A 24,686-nucleotide genomic window follows, 5' to 3' on the forward strand; every position below is an offset into this window, starting at 1 on the left:
TGGCTGAGTAATAAATATTTATTATCTCAGTTTCTGTGGGTCAAGAATTTGGGCGTGATTTAGCTGGATGGTTCTGGCTCTTTCATGAAGTTGCAGTCATTTGAGGGCATATGGTCTGAAGGATCCACTTCCAAGATGGCTTATTCACATGACTGGCAAGCTGGTACTAGCTTTTGGCAGGAGGCCTCAGCTCCCACAACATGGGTGGGCCTCTTCATAGGGTTGCTTGAGTGTCCTCCCAACATGACAGCTGGCTTCTCCCGAAGCTAGTGATTCGAGGGAAAACATGCAGAAATTACAATATCTTTTAAGATCGAGCCTGGAAAGTCGTACACCCATCATGGCTGCAATATCCTATTGCAGTATCCAATATCCTATTATTACACAGATGAGACTTCTTCAGACTGGGTTGATATTACCCAAGAATGTGAATACCAGGAAGGAGAGAGTCATTGGAGGCCACGTTAGGGCCCACAGTCTGCCCTCTGGCCCCCAGATGATAGAAGATTCACTTCCTTGTCTCTTACTACTATCTAACAGCCCGGGGAAACACCCTCCCTGAGTTTCTATTGAGTTTTCTTGCAGCTAAAATAGAGCATCACTGGGGAATAAAAAATTGAAAGTATCACAAGAGTGTCAAGCCACAGACTTTTATAGACCAACTTCTTTCTCCTTTCACTGTATTGGTGCCAGGGAAATGAAAAGCATGGAATCAGTCCCCTTTCAAGTACCTGGTCTTTTTTTCCAGAATATAATGGTGTGGAGACTTGGGGGGAACCTTGCCTATTATCTCTTTCATAGGACAAAGATAGGATAGGATAGACAGGAAGTTACTAAGCCCCTAGATATTATATATGCATGTGCATATCTCCAAGAGGAGACTCAGCTATGTATTTTCCAAATGTAATTGTCCATGGAATCTTTTTTTCACAGAATCTCTTCCTTGGACACACTTTGGGAAATTCATCTCTGGATATAAAAATCACTCACATCTCTGTTATAGTAAAAGCAATGAAGATCTAGTTCTTTCCATTTTGAAAGCTTAATGGCATATTTATTTATTTTTGAAAGGGGGAGAGGAAGAGGGAAAGAGAATCTTAAACACGTTCTATGCCCAGCACAGAGCCCTACACAGGACTCCATCTCATGACCCTGAGATCATGATCTGAGCCTAAATCAAATGTCGACCGCTTAACCAACTGAGCTACCCAGGTGATCCAGCTTGATGGCTAAGATTATCTTCATCCCCAAATAAACCTGCAGTAGACCTCCTTCTCCCCCACCCCCCGCCATCTGAAGCTTCGCTTTCCCAGGCCTCATTTACCTGTGGTCAGCCAGTCTTGAAGTAGATGATCCTTCTTCTGAAATACTGTCAGAAGGTCACCAGTAGCCAGTGGCTACATAACAACACCTACATCGTTGCCCTCACTTCGTCTCATCACATTGGTATTTTATTGTCTCATATCATTACAAGAAGAAGGATGGATACAGTCCAATAAGAGATAACATTGATAAAACTCTTATTACAATAGACTATTATACTTGTTCCTTCTTGTGATTACTGTAGTTAATCTCTTACTGTGCCTAAATTATAAATTAAATCTTATCACAGTTGTGTTTTAACAGGAAAAACAGGTATATATAAGGTTTGGTACTCCGTGGTTGCAGCCACCTACCGGGGATCTTGGAACATATCCCTTGCAGATAAGGGGAAACTTACCTTTGTAAAAGCATCTGCTTTCTGAAAACAAGTTTGTCCTCTTTCCTCTTCAACAGCTTCCCTTTCCTCAGTTCTCTTAATGGCACTGCCATTTCTGTTCCTCTGGGCAACATGATTCTTCACTCTCATGTGCCCTTTCCTTGAGTCCAGCACTATTCACCAGAAATACATACAAATCACATGGGTAATTTAAATTTTCTAGTAGCCACATCTTTAAAAGTAAAAGGAAATGGGTGAAATTATTTTGTTAGCATATTTAACCCAATATTTCCAAAACATTATTATTTCAACATACGGCGCTAGTCACATTAGAAGTGATCAGTGGGGTGCCTGGCTGGCGCAGTCTGAAAAGCCCGAAACTTTTGCTCTCTGGGTTTTGAGTTTGAGCTTCAAATTAGGTATAGAGATTATTAAAATAAATAAATAAACTTTTAAAAAATTATCAATAGCCACAAGTGTCTAGTAGCTATCAAATTAGACAAAAAGAGCCCTGTGGGAGCACTTTATTTTGGTTGCCTCCTAAATACTTGTTCTGCTTCTGGTTTACTTTCCAGGCCCATGCTCCCAGGTGCTGGTATAATCTCCCCTCTAAAAGGTCTTGATGAAGGGCACCTGGGTGGCTAGTTATGTTTAGCTTCTGACTCTTGATCTCAGTCAGGAGTTGATCTCAGGTCACGAGTTCATTCCCCACCCCAGCATGGAGCCTACTTAAAAAAAAAAAAAAAAGAAAGAAAGAAAGAAAAGAAAAAGGTTTCACCTACAGAACTAAATTCAAAACACTTACTATAGGGGTGACTGGGTGGCTCAGGGGGTTAAAGCCTCTGCCTTCGGCTCAGGTCTTGATCCCAGGGTTCTCAGGTCTTGATCCCAGGGTTCTTGGAGAGCCCACATCCGGCTCTCTGCTCAGCGGGGAGCCTGCTTCCCCACCCCTCTCTCTCCGACTTCCCTCTCTGCGTACTTGTGATCTCTCTCTGTCAAATAAATAAAATTTTTAAAAACACTTAATATACAAGGAGTCCCACATTTAGCATCTTTCCACTTTTCGTCATTACTTCCCATACACTTGCGTAGTATGTTCTAGCAAAAGGAATCTCCCAGCTCTCCAGACAGACTTGACTCTTACCCAGCTGTAAACTTCATCCTTCAGCTCTACATGAAATTCCTCCCACCCCATTTCTGCTTAATCAAAATTCAACCCAATTTCCATAGTTTATCCCAAAAGATACCTCCTCCTTAAAGTCCTCACAGATTACCACACTTAGCTATGAACCTTCTAATCTTTTAAAATACGTCACTCTTAATGACATGTATCACATACTTCCTTGTGTTAACATTCTTGATATACATGTTTTATAATCTCCAACTAGACTTTGAGAGCTATTAGAATAAAAGCTTGCACCTTCATATCCCCCACAGCGCCTTTCACAGTGTAATACACAGATACACACACACACACAATGTGTTAATCATTACAGTGGCAATAACAACTTCAGGATTCTTTAAAATCCTAACATCTTTGCAGTAGACAATGTTTCATACCTGCCACCTCACAACCATTCCCTCTTCACCCAGAAATCCCCCTACCTACCTGTAGATTAGGCTCCAATAGCCATGTTTGCATCCATAACCCAACACCTTGGAACAGGGACTCAGTTCTCAAAGTGTGCTCCCACATCCTCCATGCACGCAAAGGAACAGAGAAAGCTGATTTGCAGAGAGACCCAAGAATGAACAGATGCACAGAGCAAACCAGAAAAACAAGAGTGCTTTGCCAGTTCTCCTAGTCTTGCCAACTTCCATCCTTTCCTGGGCTGATTACTTTCCTGTCTTTGGGTCCCTTCCTGAAACATTAAAATGTTTTTAAATATTTCTTATGACTCTGTCACCCCTTTTTTTTCTTAATTTAGCTTATATTGTTTTCTCTTACTTGCAACCAGAGTCTTAAAACAGTAATGATGGAAACCAAGCCCATCCTCTCCCAAAATCCAATATTTTGAACAATAACTTTCCTACCATAAGGGCAAGCCCATTTCTCAAGGATCCTCATATTTCAGGCAGCTGAAGAGACAAATGCACAAGAGAAAACTATCTACCTTATTTTAGAAGATGGAGGCTATTGCAGAATTTATTGTCCTTTCCTTAAATAATCCCTGTCTCTGGCCTAATTCACTGAAAGAGAACACCAATATATATTTTTACTAAGTTTTTAATGCTTCCCAGGTGATCCCAGTGTGCAGTCCATGCTCAGACCAAGTTTTCTAGGCTTCCCTTGCTTTTGCATGATGAGTAATTTGTAAGGATCTCAGGACTCACCCCAAACCCACCTTATCTGCAATTTCAGCAAAAGCCTCAGGGGATTCATATATGTATTAAAGTCTGGGAAACACTAATTTAGAATACATGCTTTGGAGTCAGCCAGACCTTAGTCCTAATCCTACCAGCTCCAGCTGAGTGATTTTCAGCAAGCTGCTTAACCTAGCTAAACCTCAGTTGAATAAAAAATGACTGGGCCACAATGGAACACTATGCAGCCATCAAAAGGAATTTGTAATACTTTTAGATATTATAGACTGCTTCCCAAGGTATTTTAACTGAAAAAATAAATATATATTGTCAATGTTAATGGAAAGATAAATGTAATAGGCCTTGGGGAAAAGTTAAATAATATATGTAGAACATCTAGAATCATTTCTGGTGGGGTGGCTCAGCCGGTTAAGTGTCTGACTCTTGATCTCAGCTCAGGTCTTGTTCTTAGGGTCATGAGTTTGGACCCCATGCTTAATCTTAGATTCTTAAGATAGGATGCTTAAGATTCTCTCTCTCCCTTTTCCTCTGCTCCCCTCTCCCCATGCTCCCTCTCTCTCAAAAAAATAAATAAAATCTTAAAAAAAAAAACCCTCAAGTATCATGAACCCCACATTATTTAACTTTCCCTGATTGTCAATCTTTTATAATTGTGTCAAATTCATTTTCCAAAGTCAACATAATGCATTTCATTGCTTTGTCTCTTAAATCTTTTTTAACCTGTTTCCCTCCATTTATTTTCCTTGCAATTTATTTATTGAAGAAACCAGATTGTTTGCCCCGAAGAATTTCCACATTTCTGATTTTGATGACTGCATCCTTGTAATTTAAAGTCTTTTGTGGTTTTTTTTCTAAGGTTTTATTTATTTATTTGACAGAGAGCGATCACAAGTAGGCCAAGAGGCAGGCAGAGAGAGAGAGGAGGAAGAAGGCGCCCCGCGGAGCAGAAAGCCTGATGCAGGGCTCGGAGCAGAAAGCCTGATGCAGGGCTCGATCCTAGGACCCCAAGACCATGACCCCAGCTGAAGGCAGAGGCCCAACCCACTGAGCCACCCAGGCACCCCATAATTTAAAGTCTTGATTAGATGCAGGTTTGCTTTAAAACAATTCATCATTGGTGGTACTATTTATTTCTTATTTGTCTCATCAGAACAGGAAAATCCTAGTTCATAACATTCACTACTTACTTGCATTATTACCTCTTTTTGAGATGTTAAGATTGGTCATTTGGTTCAGGTAACATCAGATTGGTCCATCCATTATAAAGTTCTCCATCAGCTTTTTATCTACTGGATTCAGCAACTATTGGTGACATTGCCTAATGGTGATATAGCCATTATTTTATTACGGGGTGCAAAATTGTGATATTCTAATTCTTTTATCTCCTCTGCACTTAATTAATTGGAATTCTTTTATAAAGAACCTTTATCCATCAGCTCTTTGGTATCCTGAAGTATAACTTCTATAGAAAAGGCAAGACTGATTTTTTTAAAGATTTATTTATTCACTTGAGAGAGAGAGCCTGCATATGGGGGAAGGGGCGCAGAGGAAGAGGCAGAGAGAGTCCCAAGCAGACTCTGCACTGAGTGTAGAGCCCAGTTCAGGACTCAATCCCATGACCCCGAGACCATGACCAAGCTGAAACTGAGTCAGACTTTCAACCAACTGTGCCATCCAGGTGCCCCTGATTCTTTTTTTTTTTTTTTTTTTTTTAACCTCTAAGTAATCTCTATACCCAATGTGGGGCTCAAACCCACAACCTCAAGATCAAGAGTAGCATGGGGTGGGCGCCTGGGTGGCTCAGTGGGTTGAGCCGCTGCCTTCGGCTCAGGTCATGATCTCAGGGTCCTGGGATCGAGTCCCGCATCGGGCTCTCTGCTCAGCAGGGAGCCTGCTTCCTTCTCTCTCTCTCTGCCTGCCTCTCAGTGTACCTGTAATTTCTCTCTGTCAAATAAATAAATGAAATCTTATTAAAAAAAAAAAAAGAGTAGCATGGGGTGCCTGGGTGATTCAGTCAGTTGAGCACCCAGTTTTGGTTTTTGGCTCAGATTATGATCTCGGGATAGTAAGATCAAAATTCCGAGTCAGTCTCCAGTTAGGTCTGGAGCCTGCTTGAGATTCTCTCTCTCCCTTTCCCTCTGCTCCTGCTCTCTCTCTGAAATAAATAAATGAGTCTTTTTAAAAAAGGAAGATCAAGAGTTGCATGCTCTACTGAGCCAGCCAGGAACCCCATTTTTTTCTTTTTTTTTTTTTTAAGATTTTATTTATTTATTTATTTGGCAGAGAGAGATCACAAGTAGGCAGAGAGGCAGGCAGAGAGAGAGAGAAAGGAGGAAGCAGGCTCCCTGCTGAGCAGAGAGCCCGATGTGGGACTCGATCCCAGGACCCTGAGATCATGACCTGAGCCGAAGGCAGCGGCTTAACCCACTGAGCCACCCAGGCGCCCTATTTTTTTTTTTTTAAAGCAGAATTGATTCTCTTTATTGACCAGTTTTCAGAATGAATTGGTTTTCTAGTGTCTTCTTTTTTTTTTTTTTTAAGATTTTATTTATTTATTTGACAGAGAGAGGTCACAGGTAGACAGAGAGGCAGGCAGAGAGAGAGAGAGGGAAGCAGGCTCCCTGCTGAGCAGAGAGCCCGATGCGGGACTCGATCCCAGGACCCTGAGATCATGACCTGAGCCGAAGGCAGCCGCTTAACCCACTGAGCCACCCAGGCGCCCCTCTAGTGTCTTCTTGAGGTGACTAAGAATACATGACTTTCTTGTCACCAGATAACCAGATAATGGTTATCTGATGACTTTCTTGTCATCAGATAACCAGATAATGAATGATTTTCTTGGGGCGCCTGGGTAGCTCAGTGGGTTAAGCCTCTGCCTTCTGCTCAGGTCATGATCCCAGAGTCCTGGGATCGAGCCCCGCATCCGGCTCTCTGCTTGGCAGGGAGCCTGCTTCCTCCTCTCTCTCTGCCTGCCTCTCTGCCTACTTGTGATCGCTCTCTGTCAAATAAATAAAATCTTTAAAAAATAAAAATAAATGAATGACTTTCTTTTTAGTGTTATTATGAACTCACGCATTTTAAAACATATTTGGTGAATTTCAATCCATTGGAATCACTCTTCTTTTTGATGTTCAAATTGGCGCCACATTTGGTCAATGGAAGCCCTTCAGATTGACTCCATAATCATTTAAAGGTGACTCTGATATTCTTACACAGCTTTCTTGTTCTCTGATATGATGAGAGTTTCCAGCCTCAACTCTAGAAATCTCCTGTCCAGATCTTGAATCAGACATTTCTCCAAGGAGTAATTGTTCCTATCAGTAGGAAATGATGTTTAGAGGTCACAATTTGGACACCAGGAGTGCACATTGCTACTGGGTTGTTCAATTTCTAGGCCATTTTAGCATATAGATAGAAAACCTACTTTTATAAAGAGAAAAATATATCATACATTTATATTAATATTTTTCCATTCATTTTTAAGGTTCTAGAGTTTTTACATAATTCCTTTGGTTTTATATTTCTCTTTTATCTTGTCCTAAAAAATCCAAGTTCTTAACAACATTCACTACTTATTTGCTTTATCATTAGAGATAATAGTTTCAGAATAAAAATACCAATATTATCACCAACAAGATGGTTACTAAATACTGTTTAACATTTCCTTGCAGTTTTTTTTGTCTTAAGGATATATTGCACTACAGATGAAAAATCAAACTGTTGTGTTTTAAAGTTGAAATAATTCCTCTCTGTGTGATTCAGGCATCAATTCAATACACAATTGAGTTCTTTTTGCCCCATTTTTAGGGCTACAAAACATCTTTTTCTTTTTTAAGTTTTATTTAAGTAATCTTTCCATCCATCGTGGGGCTCAAACTCACAACCCCAAGATCAAGAGTCACATGCTCTTCCAACTGAGCCAGCCAGCCTCCCCAAAATAAAAAAATCTTAAATTTAACTTTGTTATATAATTATGTAAAACAGTAACATGGTTCCAAAGTCAAATCTACAAAAGAAGGTACATCCAGAAAAGTCTAGCTTCTGTCCTTGAACCCTCTTTTCTGTTCCTGCCCTTTCTTTATAGGTGACCATTTTTGCGATCAGGTTTTGGTTTACCCTTTCATGAAAACAGACAAGAGATTCCAGTCCAAATGCTTTTGGTTTTAGTAATACTCGTGGCTAAGATTTGTTACAGGGAAAGGATGCAAACCAATATCTGCAAAGGGAAAGCTATGTGAGGCAAAGTCCAGATGAAACCAGGCCCAGGTTTCTAAAGTCCTCTCCCAGTAGAGTCACATGGGATACCAAGACTCAACTCTTAACTAAAAGCTTTTTTTCTTAAATAAAAGATTATACATTTTCCATCTCTTCCTTCTTTTAAAAGATTTTATTTATTTATTAGAGAGAGAGAGACAGGGAGGGAGAACATAAGCAGGGGCAGCGGGGAGAGGGAAAAGCAGGCTCCCTGATGAGCAGGGAGCCCCGATGCGGGGCTCGATCTTATGACCCTGAGATCATGACCTGAATCAAAGGCAGATGCTTAACCAACTGAGCCACCCTGGTGTCCCTTGAGTCTTTTGCTACTTACAAAGTGTGCCATAATGATTAGCCTTGTACATATATCTTTGTTTATTTTCGCCAGTGTATTTTGGGCTTAGATTACTAGAAATGGGATTGCTGGGTCAAAGAATTCATATATATGTCCTGTTGCAGGTCTGAGTCAACTTCCCTTTCTATAGCAGAAAATTTCTACAGTGGTACTCCCAATGGTCCCCATGTCCTGGTAAATTGCCCTGTGAGTGCAATTTACAAAAGTGATGAGATATCACTTCTAAGGTTAATTTAAGAAAGACTATGACTTCTGTTGTGCTCTCTCTCTAGCTCTTTTCTCCTGCTTGTTCTAATGAAGCAAGATATTACGTTGGGAGCTGCTTTACGGAGAGGCTCATGCAGCAAGGAATGGAGGGCAGGCGGCCTCTGGCCAACAGCCAACAGCCAACAGGAAGTGAAGCTCTCAGAGCAACAATTCAGAAAGGAACTGAAGGAACTGTACCCTGAAACAACCACAAGAGTAGTTTGGAGAGGCGCCTGTGTGGCTCAATGGGTTGGGTCTCTGCCTTTGGCTCAGGTCATGGTCTCAGGGTCCTGGGATCGAGCCCTACATTGGGCTCTCTGCTCAGCGGGGAGCCTGCTTTCTCTCGCTCTCTCTCTCTCTGCCTGCATCTCTGCCTACTTGTGATCTCTCCGTCAAATAAATAAAATCTTAAAAAAAAAAAAAAAAGAGTAGTTTGGAGGTGAATCCTCCTCTCCAGGTTGAGCCCTGAGATGGCTGCAGCCCCAGCCAACACATTAGAGACCCTGAGCCAAAGGACCCAGTGAGCCTGCACCTGAAATCCTAACCCACAGAAACCATGAGATACGAAATGTGTTGTTTTATGCTATTAAGTATTGGCCTGATTTCTCTTTTGCAGCATTCATTAGCAGATACACCTCCACTAGAATTGTTATATGTACTCTTTTATTAAAAGAATTTATTTATTTCTTTATCTTGGAGAGAGAGAAAGAGAGCATGGGGGGAAGAGCAGAAGGGGAGGGACAAGCAGAGAGCCTGACTGGAGCTTGATCTCACAGCCCTGAGATCACGACCTGAGCTGAAATCAAGAGTTGGATGCTCAAGCAACTGAGCCACTCAGGTGCCCAGTGTTATATATACTCTTAACTAGTAGATGACGATAGGGAGCGTAGAATACTGATTGAGTAATGGTGAGGTCAACTGATGAGGCTGGTTGGCCAATGGTCTTCAGTGGCACTGTGTGGGGCTCTGGCTCTGGATTTGCCCTGTTCTCCATTTCATCAGTGATTTGGGTGGGTCATCCTGCACATGGTGGAGAAAAACTCAGAAGTCAAGGGTCCTCAATCAACTGAAACAAGGACCAAATCATTTGGATTGCTGTATGAACTAAATTCAATTCAACAAAGACCTAGTAAACTTGGCAACAATACTTTGTGGGGTACTATGAGGAGCTATAGAAGAGTCTAGAGGCTAGGAGACCCTGCACCCCACTGCTACGAACAGAGTCCTCACTCCCAAGCCACAGATGGGATTAATTTAGGATTATCAAATGGCACAGTACATAGGCAAAGGCAAAGAATGATGTCTCTCAAACTTACAGGAGAGTGAAGGACATTTTCAACTACTGTTCTTTGTTTTTAACTCAAAAAAGTCTCCTTAGATGAACGTCCAAAATGTGAGACAAGAAACCACCAAAATTCTAGAGGAAAAACAGGCAGGCAACCCCTTTGACCTCAGCCATAGCACTTCTTAATAGGCACATCTCTGATGGAGGCAAGGGAAGCAAAAGGAAAAATGAACTGTTGGGACTTCACCAAGATAAAAAGCTTCTGCATAGCTGAGGAAATCAACAAAACTAAAAGTAACCTACAAAATGGGAGAAGATATTTGCAAATGACATATTGGAGAAAGGGCTAGTATCCAAAATCTATAAAAAAAAAAAAACTTATCAAACTCAACACCCCAAAAAATAAATAATCCAGTTAAGAAATGGGCAGGAGACATGAACACTTACCCAAAGAAGACATACAAATGGCCAACAGACACATGAATGATGCTTCACATCACTTGGCATCAGAGAAATACAAATCAAAACCACAGTGAGATACCACTTCACACCTATTAGAATAGCTAAAGTCAATGACTCAAGAAACAACAGATGCTGGCAAGGATACAGAGAAAGGAGAACACTCTTATACTCTTGGTGGGAATGCAAACTGTGCAACCACTCTGGAGAACAGTAAGGAGATTCCTCAAAATGTTAAACACCTCAGGGCATTTGCATTCTAGTATGGAAAGTAATTTTCGGGGTGGCTGGATGGCTCAGTGGGTTAAAGCCTCTGCCTTTGGCTCAGGTCATGATCTCAGGGTCCTGGGATGGAAGCCCGAAATCGGGCTCTCTGCTAGGCAGGAAGGCTGCTTCCCTTCCTCTCTCTCTGCCTGCCTCTCTGCCTACTTGTGATCTCTGTCTGTCAAATAAATAAATAAAATCTTTTAATAAAATAAAAATAAACAAAGTAATTTTCAAATTATTAAAAAGTACAGGAGTATCTATGTGGCTCAGTCAGTTAAGCATCCAACTCTTGATTTCAGCTCAGGTCATGATCTCAGGGTCATGGGATCAAGCCCCATGTCAGGCTCAACCTTCAGCTCAGAGTCAGCTGGAGATTCTCCCTCTCCTTCTCCCCCTTCCCACCCCACTGGTGCTCTGAATAAATAAATTATATATATGCATAAATTATATATTTTATATATAAATTATGTATGTATAAATTATATATGTGTGTGTGTATATATATATACACATATACACACACATACATATATTTTAAAGATTTTATTTATTTATTTGACAGAGAGACAGCAAGAAAGGGAACATAAGCAGGGGGAGTGGGAGAGGGAGAAGCAGGCTGTCCAAGGAGCAGGGAGCCCAACGTGGGGCTCGATCCCAGGACTCTGGGATCCTGACCTGAGCCAAAGGCAGATGCTTAGCAACTAAGCCACCCAGGTGCCCCATAAATAAAATATATTTTAAAAATAGAACTGCCTTACAACCCAGCCATTGCACTACTAGGTATTTATCCAAAGGATACAAAAACACTGTTTCAAAGGGGCACACACCCTCAGTGTTTATGGCAGCACTATCAACAATAGCCAAATTATGGAAAGAGCTCCAATGTCCATTGCCTGATGAGTGGATAAAGAAGTGATGGAATATTACTCACCCATCAAAAAGAATGAAATCTTGCCATTTGCAACAACATGGATGGTATTATGCTAAGCAAATTAAGTCAGAGAAAGAAAAATATCGTAGGATTTTACTCCTATGTGGAGTTTAAGAAAAAAACCACGTGAACACAGGGGAAGGGAAGGAAAAGCAAAATAAGATAAAAACAGAGAGGGAGACAGACCATAAGAGACTTTTTTTTTAAATTTATTTGACAGACAGAGAGCACAAGTTAGCAGAGAGGCAAGCAGAGAGAGGTGGAAGCAGGCTCCCTGCTGAGCAGAGAGCCAGATGCGGGGCTCGATCCCAGGACCCTGGGATCATGACCTGAGCTGAAGGCAGAGGCTTTAACCCACTGAGCCACCCAGGCGCCCTAGAGACTCTTAACTATAGAAAACAAACAGGGTGGCTGGAGGTTAGGTAGGTCCAGGGATAGGGTGACTGGGTGATGGGAACCAAGGAGCACACTTGTTGTGTCGAGCACTGGGTAATATAGAATCATTAAATTCTACTCCTGAAACGAATACTACACTGTATGTTAACTAACTTGAATTTAACTAAAATCTTGGAAGGAAAAAAGTCTCTTCAGAAACGTAGTGACTGCATGTGCCAGCAGCGGCCTTTCACAAGATCCCCAAGGGAGTGGTATCTACACTGAAGTTTGAGAATCTCCAGCCTAAAAACTGCTTGGTTTGGGGGTTTGATTTTTTGTAGTAAGCACATTTTCATGTATTCCCTGTGTAATTAAAAGATGTTTTGGGGACACCTGGGTGGCTCAGTCGGTTGGACATCTGCCTTTGGCTTGGGTCATGATCCCAGGATCCTGGGATGGAGCCCTGCATCAGGCTCCTTGCTTAGCGGGGGGCCTGCTTCTCCCTTTCCCTCTGCCTGCAGCTCCCCCTGCTTGTGCGCTTGCTCTCTTTCTCTCTCTTGCTATCTCTCTGTCAAATAAATATATATTTTTTTTTAATTTTAAAGAGACTAGATTAAGGGCACTTGTGCCTGGCTCAGTCGGAAAAGCGTGCAACTCTTCATCCCAGTCTCATGAGTTTGGGCCCCATGTGAGGTACAAAGATTACTTAAACAAACAAAAAAAAACTTTTAAATAAAAAATAAATAAAGAGACTGGGGCGCCTGGGTGGCTCAGTGGGTTAAGCCGCTGCCTTTGGCTCAGGTCATGATCTCAGGGTCCTGGGATCGAGTCCCGCATCGGGCTCTCTGCTCAGCAGGGAGCCTGCTTCCTCCTCTCTCTCTCTGCCTGCCTCTCTGCCTACTTGTGATCTCTCTCTGTCAAATAAATAAATAAAATCTTTAAAAATAAATAAATAAATAAATAAACAAAGAGACTAGATTATAAAGAAGGTGAATATTCAAAGGGGGAGATTGGCTGCTGCTGGACTGGGTGGGAAGGAGTCCACTGAGCCAAGTCCAGAAGGTAGCAGGCCGCCCCACACCCTGAGAACGGAAAACTCCTGACAGTGAAGGCAGTGGGGAAAAGGGGGAAAGTCCTGATCGAGTCACCCAGATTGAAAGCTCTGTACTGCAGTAGCCTCACTACAAGCTGACATCTGGTCATCGTAGACCTTCATAACAGCAAGCTGAATGAAGGAAATGTCCAAGGGTTGTAAGTTCTAGAAGTAATAATAGTAGCACGACTACAAATGAGTAGTGTGGACCCACAATTCTAAGGATGTCGTGACAGCGAGTAGGCAAAGAAGTCATTCTTTCAACAATTACCAGTTTCTCTTTTTCCCCATTCCTTTGGACAGGCCTCCTGCAAGAAGCCGATTTCCAGCTGCATGCGATAATGAAAGGATTTTTGCTTTCTTCTTATGTTAAATACAAGTGAATTGATTCAATAGAAGAGAGAGTCTGATTGCTAGGAAATCAGTGATTCAGATGGTGTGGAATGGCACCTGGGGACGGGGGGAGAGAAAACAGGAGGGGAAGGAAGTCTATGCAGCCAACCGAGCCAAGGACACTCAAGGGCTGATGGGACTGAGCCTTGGAGAAGGAAGGATTTGAGGAGCAAGGATTTGACATCACCCACTGTTTGTGGGTCCAGGAGGGTAAGGGATGCCATGAGTTGGCTGTGGACCCAGAATTAGAACCCAGGGCTTCCTCCCCTTCTTCACCTTCCCCCCACCCCCTGCTCTCTCTGGCTGCCTCCACCCTTCTTGCCTCAGATTCCTTAATTCCTTTCTCAGTACGCTTTCCAGTATGTATGTGTTACTTCAAATAAAAAGTTGTATTTGGTGGGGGCGGGTACTTTGGATGCTGTTTTTGTTGTTTTTTTATAGAAACAGTATTGAATATGTAGAAGAAAAGATACTCAGTATAGGCTTTTAAAATACAGGCAAGGCGATGAGAATTTACCCTGCAGGGTTTGAGGCAAGCCATGGGAACTTAGAAAGCCTAATAAATGAGAGAGGTCTGACCAAAGAAGCCTTCCAATTGCAGCTGGGCTTTACGCCAGGCCTAAAGGAAAAAGACACTTGGTGGGTGTGATAGCTCAGCAAAGACTTGGAGCAGGGGGTCTCACCCTCACAGGCAGGCTCCCAGGCCATGGGGAGGGAGAGGGAGCTGGAGGAAATATGTATGTGACAACCCACCTCCCATTCCAGCAGGGGAGGCTCCCCTCAGTGCCCATACTTTTCCCCCTGAGAGACTGAATATAAAAACGGACATGGGCCAGACCAGGTATGACACTAGAACTCTGACCCCAAATCTCTGCAGTAACCAGCCTGGAAAGCCAAACCACAATTTAACCCCATTTAAAATGAGACTTCACACCAACACGTTCCTCCCGGTGTGCCAAGATCTGCCCCATGTTGCGATACTGTAATAATGCCGAATATTATAACTAGTGGTCTCAGGGGTGTTTTAAGAATAGGACTATCATCACTGTGTGTATGCACACGTGCACATGCTAATACACCCCAGAACTGCAGCGGTGGGCCCAGTACAACTAGGACTCAGTGTCTGGCAGCTTCTTCCCAGTCCCCACCATACCTTATCTCTACCAACTCAGGACCAACCAGAGAAACCAAATTCCCCAACCAACCACAGAGGTGCCCCTTCTAGCTAGCCAGCCTCCAGCGTCCCTCCCAGGTAAACCATCTCCAATCATAACATACCTGGAGCTTCCCTTTCTTTCCCATGGTGACACTTCCTCCTCCCTGCCTTTGAGTCCCTTCCTGCCAAATCCAAGTGATGATAGTAGCTGACTCTTCTGCAAGCTCTGAAGGAAGAGCCTCTGTTTGTTCTCATTTAGGTGATCTTGGTGTACTTCTGTATCTGCAGCAGGAGTCTGGACACAGAACATCATACTCTATCTCCTCCAAATCAGGAGGTAGAGCCACCCTCCAGAATATCCCTTCCTGCCTCTATCCCTCCCAAAGGTAACCAGTCTGACCGTCAATGCCATGGATCATTTTTGCTTATTTCTGTACGTTTTATGGGAATAGAATCCCACAGTGAGGACTTCTTGTGTGTGTACTGACTTCTCTTGCTCAACACCAGGTCTGTGATATCTACCCATATTGTGTAGAGCAAGGTCTTCATTCGTACTCATTGCTATATCCCAGTATTCTATTTTGTGATGTTACCACAGCTCCTATATCCATTCTAGCCTGGAGAGCCCTTTGGGCTGATTCTAGTTTGGGGCTATTATAAACATCACAGTTAGAAACATTCTTGCACCAAGAAGAAGAAGAAGAAGAAAAAGAAAAAGAAGAAGAGGAAGACAAAGAAGAAGAAGAGGAGGAGGAGGAAGAACAAGAGGAGGAGGAGGAAGAAGAAGAAGAGGAGGAGGAGGAGGAAAGGAAGAAAGGGAGAGAGAAACGAAGGAAGGAAGGAAGGAAGGAAGGAAGGAAGGAAGGAAGGAAGGAAGGAAGGAAGGAAGGAAGGAAGATTCTTGCACACATCCCTTGGTATACAGAAGATCTCCTTGCTGTGCTGTTCATACCCAGGCATGGAATTGCTACATCCACGGTCAATTTCAGTAGGCTACTGCCAGGTTGCAAACGTTTTATCAACTTCTATTCCCCCACCCAGCATCTGAAAGTTTCAACTGCTCTGTTTTCACTGACATGTGATCTTGCCAGACCCTTTGATTGTAGCCTTTCTGCTTGGGTGTCTTTGTAAATTTACACTTTGTATTCCTCTGATTCTCTATAGGCTCTAAGTATTACTGTTTCCCTGGATTTGGTTACAGTAATTATTAGTAGTACATAACTGATGGAAACAACACTTGTGCCTCCTCCCTACCACCAGCTTGCTTCAGGAGCACTCTTTTTAGACAACTCACTATTGTATTGGAAACAATGGGTAGTGGAAGAGGGCCCACAGAGGTCTTTGCTTTCTCATCCTGTCTCTGATGCCTTTCCCAATACTCTGTGCACAGTAGGTGCAAATCATTGTATAAGGACATGAAAGTATGATATGAAAGCCTAATTGCAACTCACTTTGCGAGCCATTCCCAATCACTGGAGGGTAAGCAGGGGTCTTACTCCTTTTAGGCCTTAGATCCAGCACTGGAGAATCCTTAATGTTTTTAATTTTTAAGTAATCTCTACACCTGACAGGGGGCTCAAATCCACAACCCCAAGATCAAGAGTTGCACACTCCACTGACTGAGCCAGCCAGGTGCATCACGGAGAATCCTTTAATAAGTAATGTTTGCGGGCTGCCTGGGTGGTTCAGTGGGTTAAAGCCTCTGCCTTCGACTCAGGTCATGATCCCAGGGTTCTGGGATGGAGCCCCGCATGGGGCTCTCTGCTCAGTGGGAAGTCTTTCTCTGCCTGCCTCTCTGCCTACTTGTGATCTCTGTCAAATAAATAAATAAAATAGATAGATAGATAGATAGATAGATAGATGTTTGCTATACCAAACTGGCCTCTGGAGGCCGGGCCTTGTAGCCTGTGCCCCCTGCCTTGCCTCTCAGAGCCTCAGGCCATTAAGCCTGGGCACCAATCATGCACACACAGTGATGACAGTCCTATTGTTACAACATCCTTCAGACCATTAGTTATAATATTGCACATTATTACACTATCGCAACACAGGGCAGATCTTGGCACACCAGGCAGGAACGTGATGGTGTGAGATCTTGTTTTAAATGGAGTCCCCAGCTCCAGACATGCAAACAGCTGTGGGTCATGAGCAAGAGTAGGAAACTTCTAGGTCTGGGGTTTGGGGTCACAGCGTTCCCTTACACGTTCTCCTCTGGTCCTTGCTCCCTCCCAGTGTTGCAGACTAGCTATATACATTGGGTCAGAATGGTGCCCCTTGCCTAGGGCTGAGGACTGAGCAAGTTGATCTGTGTAAAATGCTTAGTCCAGTGCCTGGCACACAGCAAGGTATGGGGAAAGCAGCAGCCCTGGGTATTACTATCATTGTCACCAGCTACTGCGGGAGTGCGGAATGCTGGGGGACTGTGCCCGATACCAAGTGTAAGCCTCATGGCCCTAGGCTACAGGGAAGAAAACAGAAAGGTGAGCAGAGGGGAAACATGGGATTCTCATCCATGGAGACTAGTCACTTCTAGCACAGATTAGATCAGGAATGCCAAACACTACTTTCGCTGGGGGAAGGTGAGGCCAATTTACAGAGAGCAAGTGACCTTAAGGCCTGAATGACTCCATTCCTAGGAGACTCCTAGAGAGCAAGAGACATACTGTGAAATTTGAATCTAGCCCAGACAGGTCATTTCTGCCTCCTGGAAGGGTTCTATCAGAGCCTGGCAGAGGCCCCCGATGCAATGGCAAGCTGCCACTGGACATACCCAGATGTCGCCTCTCTGGGACAGGAGCATAGCCAGACCCCTCCAAGGACCCCTCCAAGGACCTTGTCCATGGAGGCAGCCCCTTTGGTCTCCTCTCACTAAGATGGGAACCCAATGCTGCTCACTCTTTGAACTGCTTCACATGGGATTTCCCCCACAGAGACCAAGCAACTAAGAAGGGAATGCCTAATGCTGCCTCAGCAGGAAACAGAAGGCCTTTATCAAAAATTCTCCCAGCTGATAGCTCCACTCCTTCTTCATTTGACAGCATAGTTTTGCCTGTTTTTTTTTTTTTAAGATTTTTTTTTATTTATTTGACAGACAGAGATCACAAGTAGGCAGAGAGGCAGGCAGAGAGAGAGGGGGCAGCAGGCTCCCCGCTGAGCAGAGAGCCCGACCCGGGGCTGAGACCATGACCCGAGCCAAAAGCAGAGGCTTAACCCACTGAGCCACCCAGTTGCCCCAGTTTTGCCTGTTCTTAAACAAGGAAGGAATAAATGGCGTATGATGGTAAATTAAAAATATATATATATTCTCCCAGCCAAGTGTGCCTCACCCCTTGGTTTTCTGCACTCCTCAGTCTCTGAGTAATAAAAGGAACCAGTACAGAAAAAGGGGAAATCAGGCAGGAATGAACAAGACTGGCTATCAGTCCATAATTGTTGAAGCTGGATGATGGGCATGGGCTGGGGGTGGGGGGCGTGTTCTCATTCTATTTTCTCTGACATTTATTTCTGATATACATTTTCTTATGTTCTATTTTGTATGTGAAAGCTTTTCATAATAAACAATGTTTCTTGAAAGAATCTGTGAATAACCCAAAGCCCAGGAGGCTAAGGGCCATCTTCTTGATCTCTTACCAGAAATTCCCCCTAAATCAGATGAAATCTGAGTGTATCCAGCAAGGAAAATAGGGTGAGGGCACAGCACTGGTCTGGCTTTAGTAGGTCATCAAACAAGGTCCATGTTTCTCACGGGGAGAAAAGCTGTGGTGGCTCTTGGGTTTTGAGGAAAATGTTTCAGCGGGAGAGAGAAGGTGAAGAGGGTACTCTGACTGAGTCCGCCCTAACCCACTGGGACTTGGGACGGCGCTGGGCCTCTGGCCCCACCCCAGCCTTTTCCCTGAGGTGAAGTGTGTTCTCCCAAGCCTCCAAGGATAGGTGGCTGGGCCTCACACTGGGGGCAGACGTCCTCTCTCCCTTCCTGGGGTTCTGGCCTCCATATGGTCCATGTCATGGTGATGGGGGTAACCTATCTGTATCACCCTCCTATGCACCCCCTCCTGCGGCTGAAAGCCATACTCCAAACCCAGGATTTCTGAAATCGGAAACATCGTATCAACTATCCCAAGACATCTCCCGGCCACAGGCCTCATTACTCTGGCCAATTCCCAACCCTGCTTGAAGTTGGCATTTTAGAGGCCTTTGGTTGACAAGAGCCCAAACAGGCCTGCTGTTTCAGGCCAGATTAGGGCTCCTGGGCAGCATCAGGTGAAAAGTGCCTCGTAGGTCCCTGAATGATTCCTACGTACCTTACCGAAAGGCGTCTCCCACATGGCTGGTCACTGTTTGAAATTCCACCAGCAAAGTAGTATCCTTTGGGACTATACATTGCTTTCTTGAGATAATCTTTTCCAAAGCTACCCTGGGAAAGTCACACATTAAAACTATACCGGTGTATGAACTGTTTACTGACCCGGGTATCTGAGAGGGAGGGAGAGCACAGAGGGCTGGCTAAGAGCAAGGGTGACAAGGAGTGGTCCAGACAGCTTGGGTAGGGACCTCTCCTAGTTTCAGGGTGCAGGCTGTTGGGTTCAGAGTGAGGGTTGAAAAGATGTTTAGGGGCACCTGGGTCAGTAAGTGTCTGCCTTCAGCCCAGGTCATGATCCCAGGGTCCTGGGATTGGGCCCTTCCCCCTCTCCCACTCCCCCTGCTTCTTGTGTTCCCTCTCTCACCGTTTCTCTCTGTCAAATAAATAAATAAAATCTTAAGGAAAAGTTTAGAGGGAAAGGGACAGGTCACTCAAGGTAGAGGTCACTGAAGCCACCTATAAAGCAAGGCTGTAGCAGCCAAAGCAGGGTCGAGAACCTACCAGCTGTCAGTTTGGGGGTACCTCCCCAGGAGCTAGCCTTTGTCTCTTGCAGAGCACAGGAATGGAAGTGGCTCCTGGGGTTCCAGAGATGGCTGCCTGGAAAAAAACACCCATGAAGATATTCGCCAATCCATCTGGCTGCCGGAGAGGCACCCCAACCCTCACCCTGCACAGCTGCCCCAGTGGGTGTGCCTCCTTTCCCACCCGCCAGTGACTCAGTGCACAGGACAACGGAGGCTGGGAGGGGAGGCTGTAGGATCTGCATCTGCCTTGTAAGCTTGAAGCCAAGCGCTCCAGCCCCTCCATGTTTATAACAGCATGTACCCAACCCTTAATAAATGCCAGGAACCATTCTAAGATTGGTGTACATAAAATCATTTAATCCTCACCACACTGGAAGATCTATTTTCTTACACATAGAAGTTTTAGTATTTCATCCCTATTTTACAGCTGAGGAAACAGAGGCACAGAGAGGTTAATCAAGAGCACAGAGGGACAGAGCACAGAGTGAGTGAAAGTTAAGAGTGGGGTACAGGCCCACCCTACACTACAGAGCAGCACCCTGACTCACTGGGCACTCTGCCTCTGCTACCCTCGTATCTACCAGGCGGCACAGGGGAGAGGTAGGGGGAGTTGTCGGTGTTCACCGACTCTGGGTCAGGCACTTGACAAACACTTGTGTGCTTCAATCTCAGAAGAACCCAGTGGAGATGCGCCATGATACTCACTGCCCATGTGCAGAAGCAAGACCAGAGAAGTCTGACCATCTGCCAAGGCCACACAGCCCAGGAAGGGGTGGAGCTGAAATCCAAACCTTGGTCTGAGCTCTGCCTGGCAGGCCTCTCCTCCCCAAATACGCCCTCCTCCCAGCTAAAGAGCATAGAGACCAGAAGGGAAGGAAAGGAAGATGGGGGTGAGGAGGCTGGAGAGAGGCTTCAGAGGCAGTCCTTAGCCCAGCAGCTTACATTCCCCAAGGTCCAGGAGAATGTCTGGACCTCCTCCACCTCTTGAGGGACCACAAGCAGCCATGTCCCTGTAGATGGACCACCCTGATGCTCCTAGAGCAATGGCTGGGCTTTTGGGGTCTGGAGCAAGGTCCTGTGGAGGTCCGCCCTGCCCCACCACTGCCACTGCACATCTGCTAGCCACCCAGCACAAGGGCAGGATGGGGGGCATTGCCAACCAGTGGTACTTCTTGATCTGTGGACTCAGACAAATGGGTATACAGCCTGGATGGGCATACCTCACCTCCTCCAGAGAATAAAGGTGATAATCCAGATTGCAGGGTAGGCAAGGTCTGTAGCATATGGAGAGGGCATGAGCTGGGACAGAAATGTGGCCTGAGGCCCCCTGGCTCCCCTCTGACCCAGGCTCCACCAGCCCCACAAAAGGGACAAGGTAGGAAGACAGCACAGTCCGTGCTTGGGCTGGATGTCCTCTGGGTAAGGGAGCAGATTCCCAGCACAGAGGACCCAGAGGCTTCACTGGAGCAGGCGCCGCCTGTAGACCACTGTCAGGAACAAGGCCAGGAACACCCCAGTAGCAGCTGCCCTGAGCCACGGAGCCCAGGTGCTGACCTGGATGTAATCCTCCTCCTCCAGGGGCTCCGGGGTGGCATGCGGCCCAGGATTACCCTCCAGCAGGTCAACGCTGGGGTCCTGGGTCACTTGGATCCTAATGGAATCTACCGACTGGTACTCGTTCTCCTCTGGGGCATTGTCAGGCCCCGCGTCCAACGACTTGCTGTAGCTGAGGGCCAGGTCCGCAGAGCAGCCCGAGAATGGCTCACTTTCTACCCGGGAGGCCAGACAGCCTGGCTTGCTCAGCTCCAACTCGGACTCCCAGCCAGAAGAGCTGGGGTTTGGTTCGGGCAAGCTGTCTCTGGTGGAGATGGTGGGCCCTGGAGCTCCTGCAGTCTCCTGGGAAAGAAAGGAGGGGCTGAAAGGGACTGGGGATGGCAGGGAGACAGCCAAGTTGCATGACCCCATTTCCAGCCAGGCCATGAACTAGCATTCCAACCCTCCAATTCCCAGCCCAAAGTCCAGAAAGGAAGCCGCCCCCTCTTGGAGACTCAACCCACTGATGGTACGGGAGGGCAGTGGGGGATTCAGGGACCAAGGCTCTGCTGGCTGGGGTACCAGTGGTGACTTCCTCCAATGTACCCCTCTTGCTACTCACTGGCCTGCCTGTAAGTTCACCCCCACCCTCCTGGAGCCCTTGGTCGCTATGGCCCCATCCCACTCTGATGTTCTGCCTGGGTGGAGGGCCATGGAGCAGCCACAGCGTCAGAGCCCTGCCATGGGCCTAAAGGGTCCCCTGGACTTGGTTGCTCCAGGCAGACAGCAGCTACAGGGCTGCAAGGGCTTGCCCCAGCCATGAAGCAGGGGGGCGGGGGAGGGGCACTGCTGCATCAGTGTGGCTACCTCCAGCATGTTAGTCCCATCTAAGACTGCAGTCAGTAAGGACTGGCTCGTGGTGAGGCAGACTGGATATTCCAGTGGTAAGGAGCAGGGCACTGAAGCAGGCAGGCCGCCCCGTGCTGCCCCTCATTGTTCAGTCTGCAACACACACTACTGAGCTCCATGGGTAGCTGCAAGCTCTAAATGGGCTAAGGCACATGATCAGGGGGATGGCCATCATGCCCAACCGTCCCAAGGCATCTGCACTCAGGGGCTTGAAGGATTATTATTACTCTAAAGGGTGTATGTGGGGTCTGGAAGATGCTAGATCTCAGCTAGCCCTACACCCTCGAGGAGCAGCACTGGGATATCCCAGGCTAGAGATGGACTGGGGACTGGAAAGCGTCCGAGGACAGGGCTAGAGGGAAAAGCCTGGATCACTGCTGGACAGCGCAAAGACTCACCCCTGAGGGTGTGTGGCTCCTGACGGTGGGCACAGTGCTGGTGGGCGCCTTGCTGGGCACCGTGCTTGTGGACATCCTGGGCTCGGGCACCAAGCCTGTAGGCACTCTGGGTGCTGCTGTGCCAGCACGCACTGAGTTGATGGGTAGTTTGGACGGTGGCAGACTTGTGAGCACATTAGTGGCTACTGCCCCTGAGGGTTTTGAGCTGGCAGGCAACTTGGAAGGCACTGCTCTGTCAAGTGCTGAGCTGGCAGGAACCCTGGAGGACGCAATGCTGGTGGTCAGTGAGCTTGTGGACACCCCAGGCCCCGTGGAGCAGACGCCGGCCTCACGATGGTCACCAGAGCCCCCTGCACAGGCCAAGCCCATGGATGAGGAGGAGGTGCCAGCAGATGGCGCTGCCGCGGAGGGTGCAGGCAAACGGCTCGCCCTGTGGGTGGAACGGCTCAGGGGCTGGAAGGAGACAGATGGAGACACAGGCCCACGGGATGAGGGGAGGCTGGAGGCCGTGCCTGCAGGGGGCAAAATAAAAGGGGAGACACAAATCACAGGACCGTTACTCTAAAATCACAGTCACCCTGGGATCAGAAGGCTGAAGAGCCACTGTGCCCTAGCTCAAGTCCCTACTGCCTCCAAGCCCCCCAACTTCTTACCCAGGGAATCTCCACAGTCCCTTTGGTCACTGTGCCCAGGCCTGGGTCCTTGGACCTATATATCCTTAGTCCTTGACCTAAAGCCGAGTCTTCTAAGAGTGAAATGGTCCCTCTCCCTAAAAGCATCTAGGAGCTTAAAGATCACTCATTATCCTCTGCTCTTTCTTCTCCTGCCTGGGACACCCTCCTTTCCTCCTGTGTCTGCTCCTTATCTTGGGGGAAATTCTGGATGCTCCTCCCTCTGCCACCTTCCTCTCCCCGCCCATAGGAGCAATTCTGGACCAGGCAGAAGAGCTCCCAGCAGTCACAGGGCACCAGAGGCCCCTCTTCCCTTACCTGTACCCACACCCTCTGCAGTGTGATTGTCAGTCCTCTCATCCAGGGATGGAGTCTATTTCCTGACTCCTTGACTCTGCGCTGGCCTCCGTGACCTGCTCTGGCTCACAGAATGAGGCAGGATGAAACTGCCAGGGTGAGTCTTTGCCCAGGAGCCTGCTCTCTCAGAATTCTGCTCAGCTGCCATGAAATAGACTTGTCTGGTGAAGGACGAGGACTCGCTGAAGAGAACCAAGGTGCCCCAGCAGAGCGTACGTATGTTTGGGCATCAACGTGTATACAAGAGGGAATTCAGCCGAGACCTGAAGAACTACCCTGAACCAGCCCAAATTGCTCACCCACAGAATCATGAGCTAAATCGTTATATTTTAAGCTACTAAATGTGGGAACAGTTTGCTACACAGAAAATATGGATATGCCCTCTAAGGAACTGAGTTGCTCCCTAAGGTAAACTCCCTTTATTCCCCCTTGCCTCCTGTCCAAGGGGGGCAACTCTAAGTCTTCACCCTCACTGGGAGGTTGGAGAGGCCCCAGAACTCCAGATTCCACACATACCTGGTGTGTGGGCACCGCCTAGTTCTGTGTCCTGCTCTTGATGTCCACTGAAGGTCAGAGGGTTGAAGGCCGCCATGTCAGAGGAGGTTTCCAGGGGGCCAGCAGGCCTCCTCAGGACATCCCCAGAATGGGGCATCGGTGGGACTTTCTTTGAACTCTGCAAGAGGGAAAATATAAATGAGGCAATTGCTTTTCCCAGGAGTGGGCATCTCCTACAGGTCTCAGCCCATAGCACGAAGTACAGAAACTGAGGAAGCCCCTAGCCCGGGCTTTGGTCATTGCCAGACCCTGTCTACAGGAACCTACCTCACCAAAAACACACACTGTCCCATGGGGAGTCTCTATTCATCTGCCTTGCCCTGTAAAAGGTTCCCCTCTCTGATACTATTGCACAGACCCCTTTCTTGGGCTTCAAGTTCATGGTCTGACATCTCCTGGACATCCCAACAGAATCAGCCATTTCTGCTCTGAATCAGCTTTACTGGCAATAAGTACTCCAACCACCCCATTACCTCCTGCTTCCCCAGTACCCCTCCACTGTTCATTCCCTGGTCCCTCGATATAGCTCACCTCGTCACAC

The 24,686-nt window shown here is 46.3% G+C and overlaps 1 protein-coding gene and 1 long non-coding RNA gene across 11 annotated transcripts in view; both read right to left on the reverse strand.

Moving 5' to 3' along the window:
- On the reverse strand, positions 1-2,564 carry LOC106003779. The gene is made up of 3 exons (XR_001176468.2): positions 2,505-2,564; positions 1,721-1,872; positions 1-266 (listed from the first exon to the last, which is right to left on the reverse strand). It is a non-coding gene; the product is annotated as an uncharacterized LOC106003779 (long non-coding RNA).
- Positions 2,565-2,633: 69 nt separating this feature from the next.
- Positions 2,634-24,686, reverse strand: part of MAVS (mitochondrial antiviral signaling protein) — a 29,398-nt gene continuing 7,345 nt past the window's right edge. For 3 of the 10 annotated variants that reach the window (XM_004772845.3, XM_013046036.2, XM_004772844.3), the window contains 3 exons: positions 24,107-24,263; positions 22,563-23,074; positions 20,589-21,618 (listed from right to left, as the gene is read on the reverse strand). In XM_004772845.3, coding sequence (XP_004772902.1) covers positions 21,181-21,618; positions 22,563-23,074; positions 24,107-24,263 — 1,107 coding nt within the window. In that variant the 3' untranslated portion in view covers positions 20,589-21,180. Of the gene's footprint in view, positions 2,692-5,041; positions 5,343-7,096; positions 7,339-19,277; positions 19,796-20,588; positions 21,619-22,562; positions 23,075-24,106; positions 24,264-24,686 lie in introns of those variants that run through there. The other 7 variants (XR_001176466.2, XR_001176465.2, XR_006608393.1 and 4 more) reach the window with 7 other exon arrangements.

Source organism: Mustela putorius, unplaced genomic scaffold (assembly GCF_011764305.1).
Source record: "Mustela putorius furo isolate JIRA1106 unplaced genomic scaffold, ASM1176430v1.1 tig00000874_pilon_pilon_pilon, whole genome shotgun sequence".
NCBI lineage: Eukaryota > Metazoa > Chordata > Mammalia > Carnivora > Mustelidae > Mustela > Mustela putorius.